At 43.3% G+C, this 15275-nt stretch overlaps 1 protein-coding gene across 1 annotated transcript in view; it reads right to left on the reverse strand.

Moving 5' to 3' along the window:
• LOC115369779 (NLR family CARD domain-containing protein 3-like) overlaps nucleotides 1–12593 on the reverse strand; it is a 38585-nt gene extending 25992 nt beyond the window's left edge. The window contains exons 1-7 of the mRNA XM_030066446.1: nucleotides 12549–12593; nucleotides 11800–11877; nucleotides 8716–8781; nucleotides 8322–8550; nucleotides 5843–7640; nucleotides 5566–5739; nucleotides 339–471 (exon numbers count right to left, since the gene is read on the reverse strand). Coding sequence (XP_029922306.1) covers nucleotides 339–471; nucleotides 5566–5739; nucleotides 5843–7640; nucleotides 8322–8550; nucleotides 8716–8781; nucleotides 11800–11877; nucleotides 12549–12593 — 2523 coding nt within the window. The remainder of the gene's footprint in view (nucleotides 1–338; nucleotides 472–5565; nucleotides 5740–5842; nucleotides 7641–8321; nucleotides 8551–8715; nucleotides 8782–11799; nucleotides 11878–12548) is intronic.
• Between the last annotated feature and the right edge of the window lie 2682 nt (nucleotides 12594–15275).

The raw sequence follows: 15275 nt of genomic DNA on the forward strand, positions 1-15275 counted from the left end.
CAATGTATTTATTTATTTATTTATTCAAACTAATGGCTCTCTCCGATGGCTCTCTGGCAGCTAACTAATTTGACATATTTGAACATTTTTTTAAAAAAAGTAACGTAATAGTTACTTTTCCTGGTAATTAATTACTTTGACAATGATGTAACTCAGTTACTAACTCAGTTACTTTCTAGTAGAAGTAAATAACCTTCCCTATGAAGGATTTAGCAGACCACGTCACTCATATCCACCATTCAACATGGAACAATACTCCTCAGGCCTCTGTAAGACATTGTGTGTGTCTCTCCATACCTGAGAGCCTCCAGTCTCCAGGTTGGATCCTCCAGTCCAGCAGAGAGCAGCTTCACTCCTGAGTCTCCTGGATGATTGTAGCTCAGGTCCAGCTCTCTCAGATGGGAGGGGTTGGAGCTCAGAGCTGAGGCCAGAGAAGCACAGCCTTCCTGTGTGAGCAGACAGCCTGACAGCCTGCACACCATCACAAACACAATCAGTCCAATCAGGCATTATTCCTGGCTGATATGATTCTAGCAACATTTTAATACAGTAGCTGTTTTACACTCTCATAATAACTTGGTTTTAGTTCGCAGCTGGAAAATCCATGATGTCAGATCCATATTGCAATGACTTGTGGGTAAGTCAGGAGAAGACTGCAACCCAAGCAGACTCTCTGCAGGTCTGCAGAGAGTCTGCTTGAGGCCCCTTCTGGACTCTGGACTTGTGGATTTGGAAAGCCGTCAACACTCTCAGACTTCCCAGGAACACGGCCTCAAAGTCTGAGAGTCTGCAAGTGAAGTCTGGACATTTGGATTCAGCCAGAGAGACTGAAGCTTCACTCAGTCTGGCTCCAGCCTGCTGGAATCACTGCAGGAGCAGCACAACCACATTTAAACACCAGCTCACTTGAGCACAGAGCGTATACAGTGGAGGACTGGGAGGACTGGGTGAGAGGAGCCGGGCAAGCACGCTCACTCACCTCCAAACTACAGCAACAGTCACTTAAAGAGACATTTTCAAACCCTCATTATTCATACATACATACTCATACATTCATACTAACTCTCCTTATCTATACAATCTATACAATCATGCATCAGGTTGACAACTGAGGGTGACTTGTTATATTTCAAAAATGGTTCAGTCAAATTCTCCAGTATCTCCAGTTTCACAGTGACAAGACAGAGAGACAGAACAATCTGTTGGAACTACATGCACACCTATGAGGTTAACGTTTTCATGAAGAAGCAAACATAAGAACAATGGGCCTCATTCACAAACAGTGCGTACGCACAAATCTGTGCTTAAACTGTGCGTACGATCGTTTGACGCACAAATCTGGGATTCATCAATATTTTCTTACCCGAATTTGTTCTTACTCTGCGAACAAATTTAGAACTGCCTCAGTCCATGCATACGCACAAATGAGGAAGGCTGAACTGACTTAGAAAATGCAAATACACACCTTTTAAGTACATGCAGAGTATATGTGTATATGTTGCAAATGGATTTGCCTTTTTCATTTGAATCAAATGTTTTTCGGATTGACTTGTGCCTGTTCATTAGGAACACACATAATTGCAAATATAACAGTACAGTTACTTTGGGTTCTCCTTGGATGTCATCACTTTCACCTTCATTTTGTGGACATGCTCCATGAATGGATGTTTGTCCAATTATTGCTGCTCGTCTCTCATCCTGTGACGTCAGTGGCGGTTCTGCCTATGTTGCCGCCCGAGGCGGAATTACTGCCTTGCGCCCTTCCCGGTTACTATTCCTACCGTCTATGTCAAAAACTACTGTGTGCCGTTAGATCAGGTGGACCTTGTCCTCCACCAGTCTCCTTCTTTTTCCTCTGGTCCATAATGCGTTTTTTGACATCAACTTTTATGTCGGACCACTTTTTTTTTTTTCACCTGGGCCACAGTGCACTTCTCCAGGGATACTACGTTAACAGCCTTGGTTATTGCTATCCAAATATCTTTTTTTTTTTTTTTTTTACCATGGTCACCCCCGAGGAAATACTCTGGAAAAGTATTCCTTTTCTGGCTTCCACCTCGCACACAATTGTTTCGATTTCTGTGGTTGTAAAGTTCTTTTTTTTTTTTTGCTTCTTGGCACCATCGCTTCTAACAAACTGTGAAATTTCTACTTCTCTCCTCACGTAAGAGCTTCCTTCATTCATGAATCAACTCTAGGCTAGCGGTTTCCATATATGGAGAAATGGGGGCGTGGTAGTATGCTAATTGCGAGCACGCGCCTGTCAGTTTAAAATGATTCTGATTCACAAACATACACAAGGTGGTGAGAACAAAATTGGTCGGTACGCACGCGTCATGAATCCCATGACCTCATATTCTGTGTCAATGTCTAATCTCTAAACCCAAAGGAGAGCAGAGAGAGGGAGAGGGGACAGGCTGCAATAATAAAATACATTTTGGTTTGATTCCTCTAAAGCCTATAGCTCTACATATTTCTGCATCATGACGTGGTTGAATATTACTGCTGGCCTACATGATTCAAGTAACATTTTAATACAGCAGCTGTTTTACACTCTCATAATAAGTTAGTTTTGGTTTTTAGTTGGCAACTGGAACATTTATAATGTCATGTCCATATTGCAATGAATTGTGGGTAAGTCAGAGAAGTCTGCAACCCAAGCAGACTCTCTGCAGGTCTGCAGAAAGTCCACTTGAGGTCCTTCTGGACTCTGGACTTGTGGGTTTGGAAAGCCCTCAGCACTCACAGACTTCCCAGGAACACGCCCTCAAAGTCTGTGAGTCTGCAAGTGAAGTCTGGGGGATACCAGTGTTAAATTCAATTTAGTTTTAGTCTTAGTCTTGTGTCAAATGACAAGTTTTAGTCATATTTAGTCAACTTGTATTCTTTTTTGTTTAGTCACATTTTAGTCGACGAAAAGTTTTGGCATTTTAGTCTAGTTTTAGTCGACTAAATTACAAAGTATTTTAGTCTAGTTTTAGTCGAAGAAAATCCAAATATTTTAGTCTAGTTTTAGTTGACTAAATTACAAAGTATTTTAGTGTAGTTTTAGTCTATAGTCTTTTTTTAGTCTTTGACCTGCATCATGTTGGCTTTTGTTGTTTAACAATATGTTAAATGATTATTATTATTACTATTTTAAAAATGTAAATTACTTATCAATGAATGAGCAGTAGCCTAGTATGCCTGTGATAACATAGATGGAAAAAAAGCCGAAGTGATACCTCTTCTCTGAATAGACAAGCTAAGCCAGTGTGCTGCTGTTAGCCAGTGAAAATAGAGTGGAGTGGCAACTCTTCGCCTCGTTACACAATCTATGTCAGTGCGCTGCTGTTTTAACTTTGTTCTCGCCGCGCTACGCTTCAGACAGCGCCGGTGGGTGTGTGCTCCTCAGTCTCACACACACACACACACACACACACACACACACACACACACACACACACACACACACCGGCATGAGCACACAGCAGCGCAGGAGGAGAAAAACTAACGCGCATCCAATGAATGCACTTTTTGGATTGTAATTTAAAAGTCTGACGAAAAAGAAAAATCTCCCGGTTCTCCAGATGTACAGTCCGGGCCTGTCTTACACCATTGGACGATATGCAGCGTTGCGTTCAAGTGCAACTCCAAAAAGGAGGACAAATAAGCGTCCGGCTTGAGACTGCGCCGGACGCCGGACAAGGCATTTAAATTCCAGACTGTCTGGCCTAAATCCGGACGTATGGCCACCCTATCCAGACTAGGGCCAGACCGATAAATCGGTTATAGCCATTAGAGAATAATCGGTAATCGGCCAAAAGTTGGCTGATTGACGCCGATGTTAACACTTATTTTTCACTGGTTAAATGCAGGAAATATGGTGTTTTCTTAGAAATAATGTCCTTGCGTTACGTATCCAGTAGAGGGCGCTCCGACTCCTTTCACATCCCGCTCCACAGTCCCCCCCACAGCAGAGAGAAGTAGAGAGAAGACTGAAGAGCCCACAGTGCATTTACTGAGCCCAGCGGTTTACCTCAATGTTAAGTTAATAACTAGTTTGGGAAATAAACAATAACTCAGAAAGTTTCCCATTCCCCATGGCGAGCCTCACTGTGTCTGTCACACTTGACTGATATGTTAGCAAGCTAAAGTTAGGATAACCTAGCTTCAATATTACCTTGCTAAGCACTTTGCATGCTAGCAGACTAGATGAGACCGGAGCACATTAGGATAACACGTTGTCGCCGTGCAGAAACCCTGTGGGCTGCATTTATTTACAGCAGCACACGGACTGTGTTTTTTTACTTGTGGCGTTGAGGAGGAAAAAACGTTTCTGGACGAAGTTCTAACTTCATGGAGGAAAGAAAATGTGAAAGCACGTTTAGAGGACATCAGAGAGGCACATTTCAAATCATGTTTTACCAGAGACTTTTATGATGCTGTTTAACTACCTACCTATTACCTACAGATAATAATTCATTAAATACACTCACTGACCACTTCATTAGACTCTGTGCAATGTAATGCACACCAATAACAGCCCTGCCATGAATTCTACTTTAATAATGTATTACTTTGTACATGTTGACACTGTCAGAGAGACTTCTTTATGTTTACTGAGATGATAGTGGGTGTTGCTGTTGGTGTACAGAGCAGTTTATTGAGGGGTGTTCACAGTATTTTGACCCTCTGATGTGTGTAAGTGGGGTTGACAAAATATCAGACACCTCAATATGATGCTCCTCACACCAACACCCACTACTACCTCAATAATAACCATAAAGAAGAATTATCAGCTTTCTTACAGTCAGCAACATTTTAAAAGTAATAGGTTTAGTCTAATGAAGTGGCCAGGAGTGTACACGCCATATTCATGTGAACACAAGTAAGACAAATGCTTAATGTCTGAGTTTCAAAATGGCCCACGTAACTAGACAGATTTGTAACATTATTTTTTAACTAATAAATATTATGTCTTACTGTTTTTTTACAGATGGCAAAAGAAGTTGGACGCAGTACGGTGTGGGACTACTTCACCAAGGATGTCACTGGTGAAGCAGTCTGTAATATTTGTGCAGCTTCTGTGAGCCAGGGATCAAGCAAGCAAAAAGCACAACCAACCTTTGGCAGCACCTTAAAGCTGAACATGATGACATGATGATACTGCCTTTTTGCACATCATATTTTTGATTAGTTTTATGTTCAAATTGTTCATATGCTGCTTGTTCAACACAATTTTAATAAAATTAATAATAAAAGTATTTGAAAATAGTAAAATGTTCACCCTTCAATTAATATCTTTGTAACAAGTGTTTGGAACTATATTTAAGCCATCCAAAGCATGTATTTCATCTTTTTTTTAATTGAAAAATGTAAAGATATATGTAAAAATTTAATAGGCCGATCTATCGGTTATCGATTTTCTTATTCCCTAATATTGGAATCAGCATCGACCCCAAAAAATCCATACCGGTCGGGCCCTACTCCAGACCTCAGTGTCCTCACAGCTGGCTACAGGGGAGACTGCATGTGAATCAGGACTGAACTGGTCATGTGTTGAGCAGGTTGAGGAATCCTGACCTGAGAGCCTCCAGTCTGCAGTGTGGACTCTCCAGTCCAGCAGAGAGACACTTCACTCCTGAATCCTGCAGATCGTTGTTACTCAGGTCCAGCTCTCTCAGACTAGAGGACTGGGAGCTGAGAACTGAGGCCAGAGCTGCACAGCTTCTCTCTGACAGATTACAGCCACTCAGCCTGAGGAGGAATTATAGATGAAAACAATACATTTAAATGCGTTTCTCTTGTGTAGAAAACATCATGTTATGTGTTTAATATGTCCAGTTATCTCTGAACCTACACAGATTTCTTGGAGGCTTTGACCACTGGCAGCAGCCTCAGAAGAGCCTCCTCTGAAGCAGAGTATTTCTTCAGGTCAAACACGTCCAGATCTTCTTCTGATGACAGTAAGATGAAGACCAGAGCTGACCACTGAGCAGGGGAGAGTTTTTCTCTGGAGAGACGTCCTGATCTCAGATACTGTTGGATCTCCTCCACTAGAGAATGGTCATTCAGCTCATTCAGACAGTGGAACAGGTTGATGCTTCTCTCTGGAGACTCATTCTCCCTGATCTTCTCCTTGATGAACTCAGCTGTTTCCTGATTGGTCTGTGAGCTACTTCCTGTCTGTGTCATCAGGCCTCGTAGGAGAGTCTGATTGGTCGGCAGTGAGAGACCCAGGAGGAAGCGCAGGAACAAGTCCAGGTGTCCATTTGGACTCTGTAAGGCCTTGTCCACAGCACTCTGGAGGAGTTTTAGTTCAGATTTCTTGTTGAATAGTACAGACCACCTGGAGGTTGATTTTTGTGACATCAGATTGACTCCAGAGTTGATGAATGTCACAAAGACATGAACAGCAGCCAGAAACTCCTGAAGGCTCAGATGGACGAAGCAGAAAACCTTGTCCTGGTGCAGTCCACGCTCCTCTTTAAAGATCTGTGTGAACACTCCTGAGTACACTGAGGCTGCTCTGATATCAATGCCACACTCTGCCAGGTCTGCTTCATAGAAGATCAGGTTGCCTTTCTCCAGCTGCTCAAAAGCCAGTTTTCCCAGAGACAGGATCATCTCCCTGGTCTCTGGAGTCCAGACTGGATCTGTCCCATCTCTCCCATGATATTTGACGTTCTGCACTTTAAACTGAACCACCAGGAAGTGGATGTACATCTCAGTCAGGGTCTTGGGCAGGTCTCCTCCCCCACTGGTTTTCAACACGTCCTCCAGAACTGTAGCAGTGATCCAGCAGAAGACTGGGATGTGGCACATGATGTGGAGGCTTCGTGACGTCTTGATGTGGGAGATGATTCTGCTGGCCTGCTTCTCATCTCTGAATCGCTTCCTGAAGTATTCCTCTTTCTGTGGGTCAGTGAAGCCTCTCACCTCCGTCACCATGCCAACGCACTCAGGAGGGATCTGATTGGCCGCTGCGGGTCGTGTGGTTATCCAGAGGTGAGCAGAGGGAAGCAGGTTCCCCTTGATGAGGTTTGTCAGCAGAACGTCCACTGAGGTGGACTCTGTAACATCAGTCAGGATCTGGTTGTTGTTGAAGTCCAGAGGAAGTCGACACTCATCCAGACCGTCAAAGATCAACACAACCTGGAACTGCTCAAACCTGCTGATTCCTGCTTCTTTGGTCTCAGTGAAGAAGTGATGAAGAAGTTCCACCAAGCTGAACTTTTTCCCTCTCAGCAGATTCAGCTCTTTGAAAGTGAATGGAAATGTGAAGTGGACATGCTGGTTGGCTTTGTCTTCAGCCCAGCCCAGAGTGAACTTCTGTGTTAAGACTGTTTTCCCAATGCCAGCCACTCCCTTTGTCATCACTGTCCTGATTGGTCGATCTCTTCCAGGTAAAGGTTTAAAGATGTCCTCACATCTGATTGGTGTTTCTGGTGTGTCTGGTTTCCTGGATGCTGTTTCAATCTGTCTGACCTCATGTTCCTCATTGAGCTCTCCACTCCCTCCCTCTGTGATGTACAGCTCTGTGTAGATCTGATTCAGAAGTGTTGGGTTTGCTGCTTTAGCAATCCCCTCAAACACACACTCACACTTCTTCTTCAGGTTAGATCTGAGTTCACGTTGGCACGCTGCAGCGGCAGTTTCTGAATGAACAAACAACAAAACATCAACAAATCCATGTTGAATTACATGACAAATGTGAATATTTCCTGGTAAATGTATCTATTGGTCCTTTTTGACTGTAAGAACTTAGCGAGGTGTGCCAAGACCTGAAGAACAACATTGTTCCAGTTTAAATTTCCTGGAACCTGATTTGGGCCCTGCTCCAGGAACTTTTAGGAGGAGCTAAAAGGGCTGTCCTTCTTGATTGGTCAAGGTGTTGCCATGACAACACTTCTGTAAACATGAGCTATCAGAGGACGACAACACAAAGCAGCCGCCGCCAAACAACAGACTGCAGAAACAAATGAAGAGCTGCACGTCCTGATCAGGATTTGGGGAGAATAAAGTTCACAGCCGGAGCGCTGCCGCTGTCCCGGGGAAGCCAGCAGGACGAGACGGGAAAACAGGAAGCTGCTTTTCACCGGCAGGAAGGAGGAGAACAAGCCGCCCCCTGCTGGCCGGGAGAAAAAACTCTTGTGTGTAAAAAGCGTCAGAGGCTGAAATAATCTGTCACCAAGCAACAGCCTGACGCATCACAACTGCTTTGATCTGATTGGCTGTTTGACTCGGCTCTTAATTTAATTTTTTCAGTTTGACTCGAACTCAGATTTTTTGGTTTAAAATTTAAAATTGAATTTTTTTTTTGTTGTTGTTTTACTTACTGCTCCACAGACGCTCAGCCAGCTCCTCCTGCTTCATCCTCCTCAGGAGGTGCAGTGTGATCTGCAGAAAAAACTCTCTGCTTCTCTTCCTCTGTTCTTCTTCATCACCATCCAACACCTCCTCATCCTCCCTCTGCCTCTCTGAGCATTCTGGGTAATCTGGACTCAGAGACCTCTGCAGGTTTTTCAGCTCCTTCTTCACAAAGGTGTTGATGTTCTCCTCCAGCAGCTGGAGCAGAAAAATAACAGAATTAGACTTCCAAATTAAAATCTGGACACAAAACACAAAATCAAATCCAGGTCAAAGAGGCTGAAAGATACAGAGAGCAGCACGGAGACGATTCTGAGCAGAATGGTTGATGTTCAGTTGGTATGTTGTTGTACATTTACACACCATAAATATGGAGGCCAGGTCTGTTTGATGCTGCTGGGGAGACTGAGCACTGGGAACCTCTGAGCTCTGCTGCTGGACTCTGTGGAGGACACACACACACACACACACACACATGATCATTGGATGTGATGTTTTGAAAGAGGAAACTCAGTCAACAGAGTCTGAAGGGTTGAACCAATTCTGGATCTCATGAATCTGATGACAGAAAAACCATCTGATTCATCACTAGTTACCCATTACCCATCATCCACGGAGAGGCGGCTGTTTCTGAACTCAATATATCGACCCATCGAGCGGTCACTCCTCATGGACACACAGCTGGGCTCAGGTCCAGGTTCAGGTCCAGGTCCAGGTCCAGGTTCAGGTTCAGGTCCAGGTTCAGGTTCAGGTGGGTCTGGTCTCTCCTGCTGGATCCTGATAGAAACATTATGAACACAGTGAAGGGATCTGCTTTACTCTCTTAGTCACACTAACATACTAAGATAATAATGAGTGACTTCTCTTCAGAAACAACACTGTGTGTAAAATGGAGTGTGAACACACACAGAGCTTTTCCTGTGAATAATGCTGCTGTGCTGATTTGCCTGCTGAGCTCTGAGATGGAGAACAGTCATGGACAGTCAGAGATCCTCATCTCACCTCTTAGCTTTGGTCTGGCTGTCATGTTCCCCAGACAGAGTGCTTTCAGAGGCAGGGAGCCCCTCCTCTCTCTCCTCACACACATCCATAGCCGAGCCCACACCTTGACACAAACACAGCGGCTGATTGATGACAACAAGCTTTCCATGACAGGATGTCTCATCACTTTCTGTTTTACTGATTTTCTGATAATTCTTTTGCTAATTTTTCAGAGTTTGTGTCATTTTAAGTAGTTTTGCTTTCAAACTCAAAGGTTTCAGAACATTTGTATTGAAACAGTAGGTGATAGCAGAGTGAAATATAATATAGCATGAAATAACTGGTGTTTTGCTCTCTTGGTGGATCAACAGCAAAATAAATGAACTCAAGTCAACTTTCTCCAAGCTGTCAGACTGGTTCTGTAACTTGGTGCATATTTCATCGATGAGGTGTTCAGATTACAGCTCACCTGACGCAGACTTTGGTCAGCAGTAAAACACACAGGTAAAACATTTCAGACAAAGATGATTTTGTCCTCAGTCAACATTAAATATCATGACATGATGAATATTTAGATGCTGAAACACGTTAACCCCGTTTTGAAAGCCTTTCCACATGTGCTGGTCCCAGTGTGCTCTCCAGTCCTCCAGCTCTGAAACACAATGTAGGAGCCTGTTCATCAAACATCTCTAATGATCCCTGGTCGGCTCTTTACCTGCTGAGTCACATCCACATCAAATCCAAGAGACTTTCAGCTTCACCTGGAGAGGAAACCCAGAGAGAGAAGACGCTGCTGCTTCTGCTGCCACACTGCTGACTGTGTGTGTGTGTGTGTGTGTGTGTGTGTGTGTGTGTGTGTGTGTGTGTGTGTGTGTGTGTGTGTGTGTGTGTGTGTGTGTGTGTGCAAAAAGCAGCTGAAAAGAGCAATAAACAAAACAAAACCGAGTAAATAATCGTCCTTACCGCTCGTCGACGTTCCGTTTGGTTTTGGCTGAACAGAGTTTTTTTTCCAAGCGGCTGAAAAGACAGAAACGTCCTTAATCCGGTTGAAGTTGAAAGTGAAAGTAGAAAAGCCGTTTTCATGCAGGAAGACACGTCAGGCTGATCCCGCAGCTGCGAGGCAGGATCACAGCCTCCATGCAGAACGCAGAAGTGGCAGGAAACACAGCGAGTTCACCACTGAAGTTAAATGGGGAACAAACTGATTTGTGTAAAACGAAGCTGAACATCAAACGGCACTGCGTAGGAATCAGGGCTTAGATACTTTTATTTTGAAGAGGCTACAGAGTACGAGGGGTGTGCTTTTATTTTGAAGACGCTACAGCGTAGCAGACGCCAGTCTCAGGAAGTGCAGCCAAATGGAGACAGCCCCCTGCTGGCCAGATGTTAGAACTACAAGCCATAACCTGAAGGGGATTCTTCATCGGTTCAGCTGCGCCCTTTCATGGAATGGAATTCTCTATTGAACTGAACAGCAGCAGCGCCCTCTGCTGACAGAAAGGCAGCACTGCAGAAAAAACATATTGATAATAGTTCACCATGAGATTAAATTAACATAACTGTGTGATTCTTATTCATGTCAACATTTACTTGACATCCATGTTGGTCTGGTCTGAGGTCACAGGTGTCAGTCAGGTGTGGTAAAGTATGGCAGCTGCCACTCACTGGAATCAGGTTTAGACTCACAATCTGCTCACATTCAGGCTTATGTTTCTATGAGAAGAAATTAGACCTCTGATTGGTCCACATTTTTCCTGTTAGTGAACATCAGTGTCAGTGAGTGAACTTGCTCGGTCCTCCATGATTTTCCACCGTGTGCTATTGAGGAATTTTCCCAGCTGCTTTAGATAAGAGCCAACATCCTGCAGAACGAAAGGTGTCTGTGACTGTAGGTGTTTTGTTTCCAGTAACGAATGAATTCAAACATGTTATTAAAGACTGAACACAGCCTGTGTGGCTGGGCCTTGATGCTTTGCAGCTACAATGAATTTGATTATTTTGTGCCATATTTGCTTTTTGTTTTGAACAGCCCATTGGTTACCTACTAGAGATTGGCATGTTATGTCAATGCCATATTATTTTTTCCACTCCACTTCCACAGGTTGAGGAGGTCAGCCCACATGATCCTTTCCATGGCCACTGTAGTGGCTATCTTAAGTTCTTATCTTAGTTTTCATTTCTTACTCTTTTAACCACTCTTGATGAAACAACTGGAGACTGTTTTACTCGTCGAGCTGGCTGGGTGCCGACGCAGACGGTAAAACGACTGTGTCGCTCCGCAGCTGTCTCATTTATTCATCACATTTTCATTAACAAATCTTTACTTCCTCCTTCTCTACGGAAGTCACATGACATCAACCGTAACACAGGTGGCTCAAAATTCAAAAACATACTTAAACTTATTCCTTCAACAAAACATTACTATAAATCAGTGCAAATAACAAAACAATAATAAATGGCGCTTACAGCCACATCCACCAGCTCTTCCTGGGGGTCCCAAGGCGTTCCCAGGCCAGATACATAGTCCTGGGTCTGCCCCGGGGCCTGAGGTCGGATTCAAACCAAGGACACAGGACTCAGCTTTAGCACATGGTACACGCTCCTATCCGGTGAGCTACCAGGGCACCCGGTTTCCTGTGAAATTTAAACAAAAGACTAATGATAATTAGCCCTCCACTCTCTGTCCATGCTGCTGAAATATGAGCCAAAACAGATGCGATGAAAGGCGTTTGCTCTGCTCTGTCTTAGTCGCATCTCATGCAAACAGTCAGAATTATGAATGTGACAGAGAGCTGTATGTCTGTAAAAACAGTTTTCAGTAGAACAGCAGCTCCTTCTGTTGTGGCTGCTCAAAGACTGAATCAGGCAGCAAAAACCTTAAAACATCAATGAACAGCCAGTCACTGAATGAACTGCTCCATTCACTGAATCCAACCCGCCGAGATTTGGGACAGAACTACCTTTAATTCTTTTTGGACAAAAAAAGAGCAGGAAAAGAGACTCGGCTTTTAAATGAAATTTTAGGTGAATTCACTTTTTCTAATCCCATCATTATCATCATCATCCCATCATTTCAGTGATGTCTTGCAGGCTCGGACTGGCAGTCTGGCAACTCTGATAAACGCCAATGCACAGAAAAAAATATGGGGCAAAAAACTGTGGGGAGAATATTTGGTCCACTTGATGCTGAAACGGCCCATCTGATCGGGGGTTACACGGTCCCAGTTGGTGAAGGAAGGTGAAGGAAGCGCTGCCCTCATCCTCCCCCCACCTCCTCATGTGGATGCATCCATCCATGTAATGCCAGAGGTCAATCAGGAAATAATCAAATCAAGAGAGAGAGAGAGAGAGAGAGAGAGAGAGAGAGTGGAATCTAAAAGTTGTAAGTTCAAATCAAAATAAAGCTAACCTCAAAAAAACAAAAAGGTGGAGGCTGATCCTGCACATTTATTCAAAATCACAGATGCTGTTAGCATGGCCAGCGGCAGCAACTATCCACCGCCAAATGAAGAGGAGGAGGACAGAGGGGATTAGGGTTAATTAGTTGTTAGAACATAAAAAATGCATGTGTAAAGAAAGCGTTTCAATGCAAAAATGACACCAAATGTTCATGGCTTACATACAGAGAAAAAAACACACAGTGTTTTATTCAGTATGTCTCGCTTTTACCACACAAGAGAATCCTTTCACAGTTGGAATGAATGACATCCAGCAGAGAACTAAACAACATGAGAAAAGTCACAACATAAATGCACAGACACATATCTGCCAGCAGAGGGGACATCGAGTGCCTGTTGAATGACAATCAGATTAGTTATTGAGTAGGAGGGAAATCAGAAGCTGCTTATAGTCTGGACGATGCTGCAGTAGACCACAGGCCACCTTTTAGGAGCTTGTTCTTTCACTCAGCACATTTTATACATGTTTGCAAAAGCATGTAAATTAATTCACACACTGAAAACAGGAAGAAGCTGCACGAGTCAGGCACAGCCAAGGGTGGAGGGTCGCACGTCACTCTCCGCTCCAAAACAACAGCTCAGCTCAGGAATGGAGATTATTGGACGTTTCATCAAAGAAAACATTGCTAATGAAGTCAAACAAGCTGAAATGTTTTCCATTCAGAGAGACCCTGTCCAAGATATCTGGTGCAAAGACCAGTGCTCCATAATAACCAGGTATGAGACGCATGAACTTAACCAGAGGCTGCTTGCAGTAGTAAACTGCCAGACATCCTCTGGTCAGGATTTTGCAGATCTGCCTAAGCAAGTACTCAGCTAAATGCAGCTGACATCACTGAATGTGCAGGCAGCAAACATGCAAGGGGAGTACCGAGGGTTTTTGGTTCTCTTGTCAGCCCATGTCCCGGGGCATGTGCACGTCTGGTTCTGCGCACACGTTTTAATTCTGGAGCTAGCCGATACCACAGGTGTGGTCATTGACAGTGTGTCCCTTTTCTCTGTGTTAAATGACATTGCTGTATTCCTATCAGAGAATGGGTGTTTGGGAAGAAATTGCCCACGATACTCATCACAGGTGCCAGTCAGTCATCGGCAGAGGTGGCAAAAGTACTGACATTCTGTACTTAAGTAGAAGTAAAGATACTTGTGTGAGAAAAGACTCTGGTAAAAGTAGAAGTACCAATTCAACTTCTTTACTCAAGTAAACATAAGAAAGTACAGGCTCTGAAATGTACTTAAGTACAAAAGTAAAAGGTAAAAATGATTTTTTTTTTTTTTTTTTTTTTTTTTACCATTAATGATACATATACCTTTTTGATAACTTTTTGACGAAAAAAAAGTTCAGGGCACACAAAACAGGAACATTTCCTCTTTTATTAACAACCTGCAAAGTACAGAGAGAATGAAAATCACGCAACATTCTAGTTTTGCTGCAAGCCCAGTTTCACACAATAATCAAGACTGAACTGACCAGAGGTCTTGAATGAGTACCTTGATAACAGCTTTGGTACTCTCAATACTTAATATACTTAACGTATATGACTTTTAACAGATTTTTTCTTGCTTCTCCGACTCTGTTTTGTTGTCAGCTAACGTTATCTTCCCTGGCAACTGTCTTCCTCCATGGCTCCAGATTTCTCTATATGGTTTTCTTTTTCTTAACTGCTCTCACGCCCCGCGCCCTCTCTCCCTTTCCCTCTCTGTGCAGGGTTTCCTCCAGGATTTTTGGAAACTGTGGGGGAGGGCTTCAGCGTTAATGTTAATAATTTTTACCACGGATCTTTTGTAGCACAGAGGAGATATGCTGCTCAGACACTCAGTATGTAGTGTTAGTGTATGTTTATGAGTTGTAGAACATAATAAATTATCTTGAAGGAGTAGATGTTGACTCTAATAATTTAAAAATATGTTAAATTATTATTTGTTTTAAAAATGTAAATTACTTATCAAACAGACCTAACAATTCAACTACCAGTGAATGAGCAGTAGTATGCATGTGATAACATAGAATGAAAAATAAGCCAAAGTGATACCTCTTCTCTGAATAGACAAGCTAAGCCAGTGTGCTGCTCTTAGCCAGTGAAAATAGCGCGGAGTGGCAACTCTTCGCTTTGTTTCACAATCTATGTCAGTGCGCTGCTGTAGCCTGGAAAGTTTCTCTGCCTTTTGTTCTCGTACGGTGCCGGTGCAGGTGTTGTAATGTTTTTCTTGGCGGTAACGAGCCCGCCCGCCCCCACCAAAGAGAGAGAGAGAGGGAGAGAGAAGTAACGAGCCTGTTTTGACAATGTAAGGAGTAAAAAGTACAGATATTTGTGTTCAAATGTAGGGAGTAAAAGTAAAAAGTCGGCAGAAAATTAAATACTCAAGTAAAGTACAGATACCTGAAAAATCTACTTAAGTACGGTAACGAAGTATTTGTACTTCGTTACTTCCCACCTCTGCTCATCGGAGAGACATGGTGGTGGGTGAAAGATGTTTGGATCT

This window comes from Myripristis murdjan, chromosome 13 (genome assembly GCF_902150065.1).
Source record: "Myripristis murdjan chromosome 13, fMyrMur1.1, whole genome shotgun sequence".
NCBI lineage: Eukaryota > Metazoa > Chordata > Actinopteri > Holocentriformes > Holocentridae > Myripristis > Myripristis murdjan.